At 40.9% G+C, this 17547-nt stretch overlaps 1 protein-coding gene across 2 annotated transcripts in view; it reads left to right on the forward strand.

The window, feature by feature from the left end:
- Nucleotides 1–374: 374 nt before the first annotated feature.
- ENOX1 (ecto-NOX disulfide-thiol exchanger 1) overlaps nt 375–17547 on the forward strand; it is a gene marked incomplete at both ends in the record, with an annotated part of 223766 nt that continues 206593 nt past the window's right edge. Inside the window, one exon of one of the 2 annotated variants that reach the window (XM_084234631.1) lies at nt 375–462. In XM_084234631.1, the coding sequence (XP_084090757.1) occupies nt 375–462 (88 nt within the window). Of the gene's footprint in view, nt 463–6262; nt 6330–17547 lie in introns of those variants that run through there. The other variant, XM_084234632.1, reaches the window with a different exon arrangement.

Raw genomic sequence — 17547 nt, forward strand, 5'->3', positions numbered from 1 at the left:
ATAAAAGATCCTCATTAAGGGTCTTTAAGATTTCCGAACACTAGAGGATTATAAAGAAGATTCTACAACCTCCCAATGAAAGAAAACAGGTCACATGTAAAAGACCAGGGATATCAGTGACATCACCTTTCTCAACCACGACATGGAAAGTTAAAAAACTATGTCATCATGTTCAACCCTCAGAGCTATGGGCGATATGACATTTTGCTAGAATTCAATCACAACTTAACAAGAAAGTATGAGAGTGAAATTAAGGCTTTTTTGGACACACAAGGAAGGTCTCAACGAATTTACTTCCCATGTACCTTTTCTCAGGTAGCTACTAGAGAATGTGCTCTACAGAAATGAGGATGTAAACCAAGAAAGAGGAGACCATGGGATCCAGGAAACGGGGGACCCAGCACAGGCGAGAGGCACAGGGATTTCGCAAGATGGTGTTAAAAAGAAGCCCCAGGACAACAGGTGGGCAGCTGACCTGGGAAACTGCTAGGGCAGGCAGAAGGAGCGGCTTCAGAGGTACAAACAGATCTGCCAGATAAACTGATGGGGTGGCTCATGTCAGAAAGGTTTTAATAGGGCTTCTGTGGTTTCTTTGGGTAGTTCAGAAACAGTAATAGACACACACACACACACACACACACACATACATGCAGAAAGACAGCGCCAGGTAAAACAAAATACTGAACAAAATAGGAGGTATGTTTTTACACTATGTAGTAAAACACTATTACTCAGTAGTAACAGTGATATTAGTAGTAGTAATATTATAGTAGTAGTAATAATAGTAGTATTAATAGTAGCAGTAATATTACTCACTATTACTCAGTAGTAAGCACTATTACTTGCTCCTAACAAGGTAAACACAACATACTGCTTTCACCAGAGTTGCTACTTAACCTACTGTAAGGATGGCAGAGGGAAAGCTTGATGGGAGGTGGTGATGGTGATGGTGTTAAGATGGTGTCATTTTGCACACTAAGATATTAGATAATCTCTAAGATGACAAGAAATATCAGTGTGCACACATGACTGAAATCTGTAGACTCAAATGTCAGAATTAAAAGTGGATCCCTCTTTGTGACAGGATTTAACTTCCTTATGGGGAGAGGATAGGTCAAAGCTGCTGGTTAATCTTACTGCACTGGACAAGTCCCTAGACTGTCCAAACTGAGAACAGTCCATTAGGACAGAAGTCTTACCTGTATGGAGGTTCCTTATTCTGGTGCATGAATATCTTCTATTATACCAGCAAATAAACAAACAAAAAAAGCAGTTTCCTCTGAGGAACAGGTGGTGGCAGGGGCGAGGGTGGTAGAGGATGCTGTTTTGGACTGTAAGTGTTATTTGCCAGTTTAAACTACAGGCATAGGGCCTCCCCGGTGGCACAGTGGTTGAGCGCTGGGTTGCGAAGCTGCCCGCAGCTTCTGCAGCGCCAGTTCCATCCCTGGCTGCTCCCCGGCCACCGGAGGAGGGTCCCACATGGCGCGCAGACCTCTCCTGCCGCCCGCTGCTCCCCTCGCAGTGTACTTTGGTCCTTCTGCCTGCTCTGCTCCCTGCTCTGGCTCTGGTGAATTCTCTCACCCTCCCACGCTTCTGACTGTACCCAGTGCTTGTATAAATGAATGAATGAATGAATGAATGAATGAATGAATGAATGAATGAATGAATATTTTAAAATAAACAAATAAACTACAGGCATATATTAACTTTGGTAAGTGCTAAGAAATAAGTAAGCTAATTTAATAAATGACTGGGATTAGAAACTGAGGTTATGAAGGCAAAATGCACAACATTTTCCCTCTTCCCCAGAAAAGGAGCAAAAACAAAAACAGAAGAAGAAGTTGATCGCTTTCTGAGCTCACTTATTATCCTGCCTCTAATCTTGTGTCTACTAACAAAGTAGGGGCCTCTGTATTACCAAATGTGAGCCCACTACCCAGTGGCACAGACGCCAAAAAAACTTGCCACCAGCTTTTGAGAAAAGCACCAGCTAAAGGAAAGGTCACCTGGCTGGAAACTGGAGACAAGGCTCTCAAATCAGTTTCCCCAAGCTTGGAGCTTCAAGCAATATTTTCCGAGGTTGAATAATAAATACAAGAAATACAAGTTAGTAGGGTCTGACTGGTGTTTTCTGCTAAATCATAATGTGAGTCCAGTTTGGGTCCGAAACTGTGGACTGAGCACCGCTTGCCCTGGAATGCTGTCCTTCTAACCGTGTGTCAGGCACCTTGCTTCAGTCCTCCACAGCTGTTTGTGGTGTGGGTGATGAGTGATCACCTTGAGGACAGAGAACATGCTTCTGGTACTGGCTTCTGAAACCCAACTTGTCAAATAATGAAATATCAATTTTTTTTCTCTTTGTTTAAAATGGGTAGGGGTATCCATTTTTGTCCCATTGTTGTGAGCCCACCCTGCTGTTCTTATAAGTTAAGCAGAAATAGGAAATGACCTTCGTGACCACCATGGCTTCATCCTGGCCCTGCTAATGTCATTGCACCCAATATCTTCTGTCATCTACAGTCATTAGGGTCCACTGGGTCACCTCCTGTTCTTTTTACAGGACCTCTATTTCTTCTCCTCTATTCCTTTGCATATAATGCAGTTATTGCCTATCTTCTCTTCACGCATGTTCCCAATATGCAAACAAACATACGTTCCTTCCCCCACCCCCTTGTGTGTCTCTTCGTTCTACCTCCATTTTTCCTATTTCTATCTCAGCTTAGATCCCTCTGAAACATATGAAGGAAATTCAGATGAGAACATTCTTCCCTCTGTTTAGTCCTATTACAGTGTTCTTGGCAGCACTTCCCAGCACTGCCTTGAATCACAAGCATTTTCCCCCATGTCCTGGGTTTGTTAAGAACTTAGAGGGTCACAGGCAGGAACCATAGTGCACTGATAGTTGCTCCTGCTGCAGTCAGTGCCTGGCAGATCACAGGCACAGTGCAGGTACCACCTCCGATAATAATCAAATGAATAAATTAATCTTTCATTAAATGTGAAATCTGTTCAGGCATATGGCCCAGTGCTAAACATCTGCAGCCACATAAATAAATATTACAGGAAAGTAAGGGCTTTTTGTTTGTTTTTATTTTAAGGATACTTAGATGCCTTCTCTTGGGGGAAGGTCATGCTCAGAGCCCAGAAGGCAAACTGCTCCCTAACATTTTCACATACCCTTCCTTTGTGGGGAGGTGGACAGCTTGCCACCTGGAGGGCTGAAGTTGTCAATTGCTTCTGCAGGAGTTACAGGTAGCCTGACGTGGAAAAAATGTTATAAGCAGGATGAGACCTCTGACACCAGATAGAGAAGCTCCTGGATGTCACACTACATCTGGTAGATGACTACACAGCCTAAGATGCAGGAATAGGGAAAAACTCTTATGAGTCTAGAACAATCTTACCAAAAAAGCTTTCTAAAAACATTGATCTAGGTAGAGTGACCTAGGTAGGTTTTCTACCCATTGCTTCTCACACTTAACTTAAATCCCTTTCTAACTAACCAGACTTTATATTTCATTGCCCCTCACTCTCTTTAAAGCCACTCAAATGATCATCTAATAAATCATAACAGGATTAATCTAAAACATTCCATTTATGGAAATAACAAAATGTCTATCAATATAATGATATATGCTAACAGTGGAATATCCTGGAGCCATTAGAAAGAATGAAATAGATATTTAAGTTCTGATATGCAAGGGCATTAACATATGTTGCTAAAGGAAAAAATAAGTATGGAGTAGGATGACCTCCTTCACATGTTTACTTGAGAGCCTTCTTTTTGACAGTACTTTCTTAACCACTGCATTTATACTTGCGAATGCCATCCCCTCCCCCAGCATTTTCTCCATTAACATTTATCCTTTTTGGACATAATATGTATTTTACTTTTTTTTTTTAATCTTATTGTAGTGGAAGGTACATAAGGAATTTAGTCTGTTTCATTTATTCCTTTTTCCCCAGTGCCTTAGCTATATACTTATACCTGATTCCTCAAAGTGGGGTCCAAGCATATTTGGGGAACATTTATTTTTTTAAAGATCTATTTATTTATGCATACAAGAACTGGGGTGCAGGCCAGAGGTGCAGGGTGGGGGTTGGTGAGAGAATTAACCAGAGACTGAGCGGGGAACAGAACAGGCACACTGACTGAAGTACACTGCTGAAGGGAGCAGCGGGCGAGTCAGGAGAGGTCTGCTGCGCCATGTGGGTTGCTCCTTGGCTGGCCGGGGATTGAACTTGTGCTGCAGAGACTGTGGATTGCTTCACAGTGTGGTGCTCAACCCCTTGCACCACCAGGGAGGCCCAGGAACAGCTTTTGATATGCAAATCAGCCATACCTGAATCTCTACCCCCATGCCACCTTCCAGTAGGCTCCTGAGTTCCTGAACACTATCCCTCTTGCTCAGAATCACCCTAACTTTGGAACCACTACTATCCCTCAAAACCCTCTGAAATCATTCAAACTATCCAATCCTAAGTCTTCTTACCCGGTTTGCTTTGGCTTTCTTGAGTAAGCCACAATGGCAAAACTTTTGCCCACATCTTCCCCCTACCCTGGATCCTCCCCATGTGGTTCTGTGTGGCCTGACTTGGCCCCTCCCTCTTGGGCATCCTAAGTAACTGTCTTCAGTGGCAATCACCTCCTCATCTGTTAGCCTCATCACACCCTAATAAAACCAAATTCCCAGGTACATTTCCAAATAGGCTGCCCTTTTCAGCTTTTGTCTTCGTTGACCTTCACCTGCCTCTCTTCCCACTTCACCTTGCCAACTTCACTTTCCTTTGTGTAAGTCTGAGGATACCCAGCAGAACCAGAGGTTTTGGTGGTGCTGACAAACAGGTTGCAACATAGGAGGATGCTAAGCTACCTCATCAACCTAAACTTATATTTAAATAAAGATGATCAAGGATAACCATGAACAAGGTTGTAAATCTGCTTAATGTAGTATGACTATGTTGAATGCCAATAATGTTCCTTAAGCACAAGCTCTGAACACTTCAGAATCTGCAATTACAAATGATTAAGACCTCTAAGATAATGGAACCATTTCAATTGAAACACACAAACTTATTTACAGTATTCTAAGATGTCAAGGAAGCAAATGAAAACCTGCCATCCACATCCATTCATTTTTCCCCGTGGTTTCTTAATATGGTCTATATGTTTCACGTAGAAATAACTCCTGCCAGAGAGCAACTATTATGTTCCCAAGCAGAGTCCCTTCCCACATTTGCATTTGCTTCTTGTCTCTTCTGTTTTGCAAAGAATCTTGATCTATGGAAGTGAGCTAACTGAAGCTGAAGTTAATAAAAGCAAACATTAAAAGAACATAAAAGAGACTTTCCTCTCTGACTCAAAGAAAAAAAATACAATATGGAGTACCTATTTCACAACTATTCCATATTTGATAGATAAATGAAGAGAACAGAAGATAGCAATTTTATAGAAACTTTTCCCTTGTAAAAGTTCTTTTACTATAATTTTAAGAAATTAGAATTTGATTAGCAGATTTTGGTTAGAATGTGGGTCAATTTTCCATTTTTTATGACTATCAGCTTATCACAAAAAATAAGCCCTTCACACCCCTCACAGGAACATATACGCAAAGATAACTGTGAGGTGGTGGATGTGTTGACTAATTTATAAGCATTTAATAATATATATGTACATCAAATCATCACCTCTCATGCATCCTTACATAATTTCATGTGTCAATTATGGCTTAATAAAGCCGGAATAAACAAATAAATACCCATTTTTTTGTGACCAGATAAAGAAACTCTGTAGACATCAGGATTTGGCTTCCCAAAACTGTCTCTGCCATATCAGTGTTACTGCCCAAGCAATGTTTAAAAGTTGACTTGTGACCTGAGTGAATGAAGTGTCCCCTGAAACAACATGCTCATTTCTCAGTAGGTATTTTGCTTCATTGCTCCTTGACCCTTTTCCAAGAAACCTAATTTGCCCAAGGGAGTCTCACACAGGAAAAGTGTTTGCATCTGCTTAGGGAAATGTGCCCCAAATAATGACTTACTTAGAACAGAAAATGGACTGGAATGGAATGGATTGATAAGCCAGTTTGAGCAGGCAGGGAGCAAACTGGGCCTCCTAATTCTTATAAAAGGAGCTCTGCAGCAAAGCAGTTTGCCCCATTTGGATCTGGGGAAACCCACCTCCGTTCAACAAACACTGCCTCTGTAAACTCCATGTGAAATTCTTCCTCTAACAAAATGCCTCATCTGAAGTTCCACTTACACGTCTAAGATGGTGCGGATTTCTCGATTCAGCCCAGCAGACCCCAGTGTAGAAATTACTCGCCAAGGTATGTTACCGGTTTGGAGGGCCATAGAGTGTTGCTGGTGCTGATGCTGCCTGTAAGTTCATGTGCTTTCGTGGTTGCCAGGAGAGTTAGCTGGTGTGCTGCTGTGTGGATTGCCCTAAGAGAGCACTTGGCTCAGCCTCTTCCTTACTTAGTAAACTTAAAATGAACCAGCAGTCAGAAAATAGAAAGCTGGGCCTCCCCGGTGGCGCAACGGTTGAGTATTGGGTTGTGAAGCTGCCCGCAGCCTCTGCAGCACCGGTTGGATCCCCGGCCACCGGGTGAGGGTCCCACATGGCACGCAGACCTCTCCTGCCGCCTGCTGCTCCCCTCAGCAGTGTATTTCGTCAGTCTTCCTGTTCTGCTCTCCGTTCTGTCTCTGGTGAATTCTCTCACCCTCCTGTGCTTCTGACTGTACCCAGTGCTTGTATAAATAAATAAATATATCTTAAAAAAAAGAGAGAGAGAGAGAGAGAGCTGACAACTGATCTAGCAGAATGAAGGATGAGCTGAAGCAAATTTAAAAAAAAAAAATGGAACATGGTCCTTCCTTGACTCTTATTCAGTTCCATTTCCTGCTCTTTTGCCTTGTCTTCTTTCTTCTCTTTTCTGTCAAGAAAATATCCTGATTTGGCTCTAGCCATAGTGGCAAAATTATCAACCCTGAAATGGCAAGGATGTCAACAAAAATGCTGTTCAATTTTTAAAAATTGAAGCTAGACTAATTTATTTCTGTCTTTATCTTTTCTGCTATTTAGTGAAAAACTAAAAAAGTAAAACCATTTACCCTAAGTTAACAAGGTTAAATTTAAATAAAGTCCTATTTAGGCAAAGTGGTAATGAGAATTTACCTTTTCCCCCCTCTATATATTTATATCTATCTTTGTACAATTAGCAAATTATTAAACGACCTTTCCTTCAAAGTGTGCAGGCAATTACTTGTTTCCACTAATAAGAGAACATGTTTTACAAGGTTCGAGTTGATTAATTGACAAATGTGGATAAAATCAAAGCAGAGCTAAAATGCAGTGCACCAGCTCTGGTGTAAATTACTTTTGTTCAATAATGTCTCAAGTCACTATACATTTATGGTTTACCTTTCAATAAATATTATTGTCTTAATTGAAATTTCCATGGTGGAAATTTATCTCTGAAGGTGACTATCAGGAGTCACAACTAGGACTAAACATTTCTATATGCGTATATACTTTTTTGCCCAATCAAAACATTGATTGTTGTGTACACTTAATGAAAGGAGCACTAACATTTTAGTATATGTTGAAAGTTATGAATGCTTGATTGACTTAAATACATTGTTCTCTACATTTCTGATAGTTTCAACTGTTTAAAAAAAAGGAAGGAAAGAACTTAAAAAAAAGGAAGGAGAGGGAGGGAGAAAGGAAGGAAGGAAGGCAGGCTGGCTCAAAACATGAGCATCACCAAGAGCATTACATTCTTGGCCCATTGTCATGCAACTGTCATGGCAGCAGTCGTGGGCTCCATTAGAGAGCCCTTAGCTGGCTGTTATGTACTCATGTGTATTTCAGACATCAGGTATGCTTGGCCAAATCCAGATTCCTGCTTGTGTCTATGAGTGAGTAGCTCTCCAAAAGGATTTCCACACTCTCAGCCAAACCTGAAGGTCCAGAGGATCCCAGCAGTAGGGGAGTGTATGTTGGACCCTAGCCTATCCTGGAGTGCCCTTATGGGTGTCCAAACACAGGGATAGCACCTTAAGGACACCATAGCAGGTAGATTTAGGGGTCCACCAGTCTGATAATTTTGTCTGAGCATCTTCAGAAACCCTGCCTAATCTATACCCCTGGGACATTAGCTAGTCCTCCACAAAATGTCTTTGACATACTTTTCCCAATAAGTACTTATCAACCCTACTATATGACAGGGCCTTGGTAAATATAGATGTACCGTACAGATTCTCTATCCTGAAGGAGCTTATCAGAGTTATATCTCTGAAGATTTCAATTTTCATTTAAAAGATAACTTTTTATAATTTCCCCAGTCTCTCATCATGCATCAGGTGCTATTTCAGATATTTCAAGAACTATTCTGAATGTTTCTTTCTTTAGTATTAATCAGAGACTGCTATGTTCTATTGACCCTAAGGCAAATCTCATTTGCCCTTTTTCTATTGGAGTGATTTAGCTGCTGTTACTTGGTAGTAGTTGTACCTGATTGTCACAGCTGCCAGACCTGGAACTGAGCAGAAACCATCACACTATACTGAGTCAAAGGGTATCTTGCCGTCGGGATGATTACAGAGATCACTGGTGCCAGAATGATAGGTTGGGTGATGAGGGGGGTCAAGACTATTTGGGACACTTAGAACCAAATTGATTTTGGAATGTAGAGTAGAGGCAGATTACACTGGCCAGGCAAAGGTGAGATCTGGGCAGAAGCTGCCTTAGGTTAGTAAATAGTAGACTGTCAAGTATTGACGAGAAGGTAATGGCAGGGGACAGACTCGTGTTGAAGGTCACAGAAAGACAGCCGGTTAGAAGAGATCAGAGCAAGTTAAGAAGCAGATGAGCTGCTGGAGCCATCAGCCATCAGCATTTCAGCATTCTCAAGGACACGGGGCCCGGGATGAGCTCTACCAGCAGCAGGATGGGGTGGAAACGTACACTAAACAGGGAGGGGAATCGCTGCCACTGAGAGCTTAGGTCACAAAAAGTGAAACGTGCTTGTAGGAATCTAGGTCATGAGCCTGTGCTCGGGACAGGCCGCATGATGGAAGATTTTTGAGTTTGGATTCATTATGCTTTCCCAACCCAGACATCATTTAGATGGTGTCTGGCACACAGGAGACTCTCCACAAGTATTCCACCCACTGACCTGCGCTCTGAGGGGGAGGAGGGTTCCAAAAGGAAGCCATTCTAATGTCACAACATAAAAATTAAATTTCCCTCGCACTTAATGGAGAGAAGAAAAAAAAAAAAAAAACCAGGAGAGTCAAACACCTCAGGAGGAGGATCGTTCCTTTAAGTGACAGGAGCATTGCCCCGGGATTAAAGAGACTCTCCCTAGCTTTCTTTCCTTGTGGATGGCATTAAGAGGGACAGGGTGGTAGGGAACCAGAGAACTTCTAAGATTGCCTGGTGTGTGGTTAGCTGTTAGTTAATGTGTCGGAGACATTTTCCTTATGGAAGCATTTGGGAAGAAAGAAATGACAAGGGAAGGGCAAAGAGGTTAAAACCCTGCCAAACTCCTTCGATCTTAACAGTGAAAATCTCAGTGAGGTACCAGAATGGAACTGAATTGCTTGCGGCACACCCAGAATCTCCTCAGATCAGGGGCTGCCCCGTGTCTCCATCAGCCCATCCCTACCCCTCAGGCTCTTTTATGTCTGTGGTGAGAGCTGCCACTCAAAATAACAGGAATGATGATTGCAGCAACCTCTGTGAAAGTCCCCTTGTGCTAATGCTGTACATCACACATAACAGCACATTCCCAAAAATTGTCCTAAGTCACCAAGCTGGGTGGGTAGCCTGTGGCAAACACCACCTGGGCAGTGTTGATGCTGACTGTCCCAGAGCCCTGGAGCCCTGAAAGACCAGAGAACCCTTCCTCCCTGGCACTACGGATCAGTATTCCCTGTTTTGACACTAGATGGGGCATAGTTATTATTACAGTGGCTCTAAATTGTGAATACATAAAACCCAGAGGGTGAAAGTATTTCCTTAGAATACCTCACTGTGCTACCAAATCAGAGGAAACACCCAAACTGTGGCTTTTCATTTTTGTCTGAGAAGACTGTGACAAGGCCACGTTCTTGCAGTAAGTCTGCTCCAGTGCTGAAGACTAGAACCCCAGGGTCCTGGTCCTGAGCCTGAGCCACAGCCAGAAGGGTTCTGGGGACATGTGGATCCAAAGAGCCAAATACTCAGCTCTCAGAAGTGACCTTCCCTTATATGGGGAATTGTAAAAGAGTTCACTCTCCAAGGCAAGTCTTCCTAATGTATTCTTCCTACAACTTAACTCTACATGTAGAAGAGAGGAATAAGCAATGAACACAATCCAGACACATAGTTATCTCCATCTCTATTTATATTTTATACTTCACGCCCACACACACTTACACATGCATGCAGGTAGTACCAATGATTCTTGATATGAATGAGTGAACTTCATTTCATAAAGTGTAAATACACAAAATGTAATCTAGAACATTAAGGGTCTACCTACCTTAAATTTCCTATAGGCTTTTAACTATTTAACTTCTAGACCCTATGGATAAGAAAAGTCTTGTCATCTCCTGTTCTATTTTGCATTTAATAATCATCTTTACTTGGGCTTTAGAATCCTAGATTACCAAAGGAAAAGCAATGTCCTTGTTTTACTCCCTTCTCACTAAGAAGTCTCAGCACAAAGCAAAACTCTTACAATTGCTCTGAAGCTTACAGTACTTTGTAAACATTTTTCATCAAAGATCCCCTTCCTAAAAAGATTAATGTAGCTTGAGTTTTAAGGGGAATGATGATGGCAGTTGTCTTTCAGACAGTAGCACTTCTCACTCATAGAACAACAGTGTTAATTCTGATTTTTATTTGTTTTTGAAGCAGCCTCACTCTCTCTGTTTCCACTGAAGTACTTCAAGCCCTCTCCTTTTTCTTATTACATGTACTTCCTAAACATCCAGGATGCTGGGGAGAAAAGCAGGCTAGTGAGGGAGAAACCACCTAAACTGTGATTTTTAGTTCACTTTAGACATCACCAGAAAATCTTTCTGAAGTAACTTAATTTTCGAAACCTGATGTGTATGGACTGATGGGTTCTTCCTGGCTAGGAATGCTCTCTGGTCCAATCTTATTCATCCTTAAACAGCCAGCTCTCCTTTGTGGATCCTCATCCTCTGCATTCCCATGTCTCTTTCCAGAATCCTCGCTCTTTATTCTCTGCCACCATAGCCCTTTGCTCACACCCTAAAATGTAACCCCAGTACATTATGACTGATTATGGATGTGTCTGCCCTGCCAGGCCTGGCGGGCCCCAGTTCAGGGACCGTGAAGCAGTGCAGTGCACGGGGCCTGACTCCTCTGCACCACCTGCACAGAGCATAATGGATGGTGTGCACTGCAAGCTCTGCACGTACGTTTGAACCAAATTACGTCAGCACAGCTCTTTTAATTTAAGTGTTCTAAGGTTTTGGAAAGTATATTGAGTAAAAGTGTAATTAAAAAACCATAGTCTGCTGAAGAAACTTCCTGAAGGCTTTAGTTTTTTTTATATTCTTATTTGTAAATGGAAAGTGATATAAAACTAGGTCCATGTTACTAGGCATGTGGGTCCACTGGTCATTTATGTGCTCCCCACATCAGAACGGGTCAGAGTTTTTTTTTGGTCACAGACTCACCTTGCTGCACGTTAAAGATGTTGCAAGTGAATCTAACATTTATAAATCAAGTTGCTTGTTAAAAAGCACTAAGGGGGGCCTCCCCTGGTGGTGCAGCGGTTGAGCGCTGGGCTGCGAGGCTGCCCGCAGCCTCTGCAGCGCCGGTTCGTTCCCCGGCCGCCGGCGAGGGTTCCACAAAAAAAGTAAGAAAAAATGCACTAAGGGAACAAGTTAAGAAAATATTTTTCCAATTGAAAATATACATATAAAATATTTTCTGAGCTTATTAGGGAATTTACCTGTTATAAAGAAGTACTTTTCCTTGCATGATGAAGTGTCTCCTGTATTGCTGCCCAAATTCACCTGTTATTAATTTCATGCTATTTTGTAGTTTTTTAAAACACTGGGCCAAGTCCTAAAAAGATGTTTAATTTATACAACAGATATTCTTGGCTTACTACGTGAATGACTCCTCTCCCTGTCATAAAGTTGGGATGTATTGTGTATTATTTCTGGTTCAGCTAATGAAAAATTACTTGTGTGGGCGTTTTAACGATTTTAACACAAATCTTATTGGAAGGAGTCAGTTTATTAAGCTCTTGATTTGCAAGAAGGGAGGGCTGATGTGAATGCTTTTGCAGATCCAGAATATGGAAAACGACACCAGACACAAATCTCAATGAAATACTTATCCTCCAAAGAACCAAGGACGTTGTGCTTGGAACTGAAGTTTTATGAGTTTTCTTTGAATGTTTCCATTTTCCCTTTTTGTAGATTGGCCAAAAGGGAATTGAAGAAAAGAACAGGGTAGTGTGGATTTGGCCTTATTGTCACTAGAAGGTACAATGAAAGGCTGGCTTGTCTGTGTCCCTCTGCAAAGTGCAGGTCACGCTGCCTCCTCTGTCCTCCATCTCCCCTGGTGGGCACAGCAGAGGTCCTTTAATAATTCATTCACCGAGTTGAAAAATAATATCCTTGGCTCTGGAACTATGCATTTAACACATTCTTAGCAAATGCCTTGTGGAAAGCCTAGTGCTTTCAGAGGAGGCTCTGCCCTGCATAAATAAAACACTTCAGTGTTGACCTTTGTCAGTAAACAATACCGGAAATGTTGAGTACCTTTAAAATTCAAACTCAGCTTTTAAAACGCGTTCTCATTTTCATGGACAGCTGAGGCCTGCCTGTACTAATACCCAACTAATCTGAGGTCGGGGAAGAGCTTGGGAATCAGTCAGACTCGGTTTATCTTTGCTTGTTTTAGCGCCACGTGTGGAAGCTCCAGGGTCCCCGCACTGTTCAGTTCTCCCTGCATCCAGGCATTTTAATTTCCCAGGAGGTCATTCTTGTGTCTGAGCATTTGTCTCGTGAGCATTGCATTTGGGCTAACATATATGCCTCCACCTACTTTTAATTAAGTAGTGAAGCTGATCTTTATTTATTAGAATTTTATTTCAAATACAGACACCCGCCCTCCTACCACCACATTAAACGTATTTTTATTTGCTGTGTCTTCTCACTACTAAGAAATATCTAAAGCAAAAACCCTCATCGTGCTGTGAGATCTCATCCAATTTTTATAACTGTTTCTCAGGATCAGAGCTCATGGGGCTAGTGGCTGCTTGCAGATGGCATTTACCCAACGGTGACCATTACTGGCAGACCTGCAGGGCAGCCGGGGGCAGGCAGGTTCTGGGTGGGAGAGCTGCCTTTGACCTATTCCACTGGTTTAAAAATTAAAATCTGTTTCGAAGGAGACTGCTCACTTCTAGCCTGGAGCACCTAGTAGTAATCCCAGGTTAATGAATGTGTTTTAAGGGAGGAGTGTTTCCATCTTCTTGGCTCAATTGCTCCCTCTCTCTTCATTTTACTTCTGTTCTCTGCTTACTTTCCTGTTTGGACAATGGAAGTAACTGCTACAATGCGAATAATCTGAGCTGTTATCCATACTGATTTAGAAAGGCATACAGCCTTCCTAAGAAATGAGGTATTTAAAGTTAGCTCAGTGTAAAATAATTTTCAATCATTTAACTGGAAGTTCTAGTTAATAGAGAATCTTTTTATTATAACTGTTAGAGAAAAATTGAAAGTAATACAAAATCAAGCTTGCATCATAGAATTTACCTAATACACTGGATGCAATGTGAAATGGTTCCAATTTCTTCAGCCTACATTTGTACATCTAGCTATATATTGCCTGCTGATCTTAAGAATGATGATATGAATACATCAGAAATATCAGAAGTGAATAAGATAGTTCTTCAGTCTTTGTCTTTTATCACCATGACTGAAGAGCATTGATTAGTTATTTGTAGGATGTCCTTGATTTGGACTTACTTGTTTTTCTTTCATGATTAAACTAAAGTTAAATGAACCTGCACTTTTAGAAGACTGAGAAGTTTCTTTGGAGTATATAGACTTAAAAAAAAATGATAAATCAACCCCCCAAAAAACGAGGTTATACAGTTTTGGCAAGAATGATTCAGGGTGATATATTCACTTCAGTGAATTATATCAAAAGGCACTGATGTCAATATGTTCAATTACTGTTTTTTTTAATATTATTGTAACCTTAGTTTGCCAAGTGATTGTTAATCAAATCTGATGATTAAGGTTATCTTTAGCATTTTAATTAAATACGCTTTCATTAAGTATACCTTTCTACCTGGAGTCAAATGATACTAAAGTGATTTTTTTGTTTTGCACCTAGTTGTTAGACTTGATCACTAACATGTAAATGATATGAAAGCTTCAGTTTCATCAGACTTTGAGGTTTCTCAATGAGAAACAGGACAGGGTTTAAATTCCATTTCTCAGGTTACACACCTGTGCCTGTATTTCCCTTTTAGACATTAATTCCCTATTTTTATTTTGATTTACTTTGTAAAAGAACTGTGTTCTATAACATTAAAGTTCTTAAATCCACAATGTTTCCTTGAGATTAAAATCTAAAAACTTTCCTTGACTGTAACTGTGTGTTTTGTTCGCTTCTGAAACTGATTTCTGGTGAGTCTATTATAAACCCATGGGCAGATCTGTAGGTGTTTTGAAAGTGGTGCAATGTGCCCTGAACATTTCCAAAAGAAAACTCCGGCTTGTTCCTCATTAATTCAGTGAACCCCCATGTTTTGCTAGCGAGGAGTTGGGTGTACAGTAGTGAGCAAGAGATGCAGAATGCCTGTCCCTATTGAACTTTAGTCCAGCAGTTCCGTGAGCTAGACATGGAGAAAAAAGTAAATGGAAATGTATTTACAGAGATGCAAAATATTGTGAAGTTACAGAACAATTATCTGTAAGATAGATTGGCCATCAGTTATGTAAGAGCTATAGCAAGAGTCAAGTCAAACCAATGATCACTCAGCCAGTGCTTCCTGCAAGAGTTGAAGTGCTCAGAAAGCCATGGCATCACACTCATGAACCCATGTGAAGATCTGAAAGGTATTCTAGCAAACTTCCCCAGGAACACTGCACACACAGCTGTTGTAGAAATAAATTCTAGCCTTTTACCCAGGTAGAAAAAGAACAAGGGGTATATCAGGAATAGTGAGGTCAGGAGAAGCTTTATTACACATGCATGAGATCCCAGACCTGGGGAGCCCTGTAAGGTCTGAGCACCGGTTTAAAGACCAAGGGTTCCTTTCATACACAACTGTCTCCATATCTGTTACATTGATAGCATCATTTTTCAGCAGACACAACCATTTGTGGCAAAGTCCCCAGACAAGGGGGCAAAACAAGGGGGGAAAGATGCAGGCATTCAGGGATGGCCTTGGAGAGATAGACCAGCTGGTTGGCTTCCTGACCTTGTAGACAAGAGTGCTGAGGCCCTGGCCATGAATCTTGAAATGGAAAGAGCTGTAGGTAAGCAAACTTGTTAATCATGCCTGCATTGGAGTGTTCATTGCTCCTGGGCTGGAAGTTCTGCTGCAATCTTTATTATATTCATTTGCTCAATAATATATTTTCTCATCATAGCCATGGAAGGTAAACTACCTGCTTCTTCAAAAGTTTTAGGATGCATTCTCACCTTTTCATCCTTCTTTCAGTGACTTCATCAAGAAGTCATTTAAGATCAAAACAAGGGAGAGAAGAACACAAGGGACTATGGTGAATTAGTGGTGGGAATTTTATGGGGAATACACCTAAAAGGAGAAAGCATACAAGCATACTTCCTACAAAAATGAACAATGATGTATATAATATGTCTATATATAATATATATGTATATATAATATATGTATGTATGTATAATGTATACATATATAATATAATATGTATATATATAAGATAATATGTAAAAGATGATATATGTATATGTATAAATATATGTAACTGTCAAGTTTTGATGCACATTAAAATATCCATTGGAGCTTCTTTCATAAATGTCTGGTACTCACATCAGATGTGAGTCAAAATCTCTAGGAATGGTGAGCAGCATATGTGTGTGTAAAAACCTCTTCAGATGACCCAATGTCCATCAAAGGTTGAGAACCACTACGAGTGCTAGACACATACACTAACTGACTACTGAGAGAAGCAGACACCTGCCTGGGGGACAGACATGCCTTTTCCTGTTATGTAAGTTCAATAACAGAAACATTTTATTTGTCCAGTAGAAAACTCACATCTTCCTTCTGAATTAAATTATACTTTAACTGTTCTTGTGCCTTGCAAACTCCCAATTTTCCTCCACTAATCACTCCTCACCCATCCACCCAAGCCAGAAACCCATGAATACTTTCTGAATATTACCTTCTTAGTCCATCACCTTCACCTTCCAGTTGCTCACTGAGTTCTATCTTTCTAGCTCCACAAATCTCTCTCCAATCTATTCCCTTTCCTCATCTCCCTGCCTCTGTTTCATCTTGCCTGAACTCTGGCAATTTCCTCAGAATAAGTTCCAGCTCTTCTCCCAGAGGAGCCTTCCCTCCACTTTGCTGTAAGTATTATCATTCTAAATTACAAACTTGATCCTGTCACTGCCCAGGTAAAATGCTCAGTTTGTCCCCACTGCCTGTGGAAATCAAACTCCTAAACAGGGCCCTTGCCTATATTTTTGGTATCACCCACCACCATTTCACCATTTGTCCCTTAAACTCCAGCCAGACAGAAATACTCATTGTCTGTATATCAATATCATGCCACTTGCTTTTCACCTAAGTGCCTTTGCTCAAAGTGTTATCAGTGTCTGAAACACTTTTTTTATTCTTTTTTAATACTGTACTCTCCAATGTTTGTTTTAACCCATCTTTCAAGAAAACCTAAAATCACTTCCACTGGCAGAGTTTGAGTTTTCCTCTATGTTCTTTATTTTAGCCTGTGTTTTCATTTACCTACTTATCTACATGCCTACCTATATACTGAGCTATCTGGACCTCCCTTCTTTGGAGTGATTTTTTTGCTTGCCTAAAACTTAAAAGAATGATGTCACACACAGAATGAGAAAATTAATGAAATGAATGGGTAAGAAGAAAGAAAGAACCTAAAACTAGTTCATCTTATCTTCTACCTAGTGGTCCTGATTGCATTCTTTGGTTCACTAACCTTTTCTGTTGCTAATATTTCTTTTCCTTCTAACATGTTCAGATGACGGTCATCCTTTATCTTTTTCCCCCAGTAATAAAGCTGGTGAGTTGTCTTTTCAGAACTGATGCCGAGTCTTTGAAATTCAGTAGTTGTTACATGCAGTTTCCAAAGTTGCAGGACATCCTCAAGGTCAAATGACCTAATTCTTATAAACTTGATACAAACTCAGATTTGCTAGAGAGACAGTAGGTAGCATTTAGCCGAGGAAGATATCATGTTGGGGCTTATGCTTGCTTGTTGTAAGAGGATCTGATGCTAGCTTTTATGCTTTACCTGTCCTCACTTCCA

Source organism: Talpa europaea, assembly GCF_964194135.1.
Source record: "Talpa europaea genome assembly, chromosome: 6".
NCBI classification, from domain to species: Eukaryota; Metazoa; Chordata; class Mammalia; order Eulipotyphla; family Talpidae; genus Talpa; species Talpa europaea.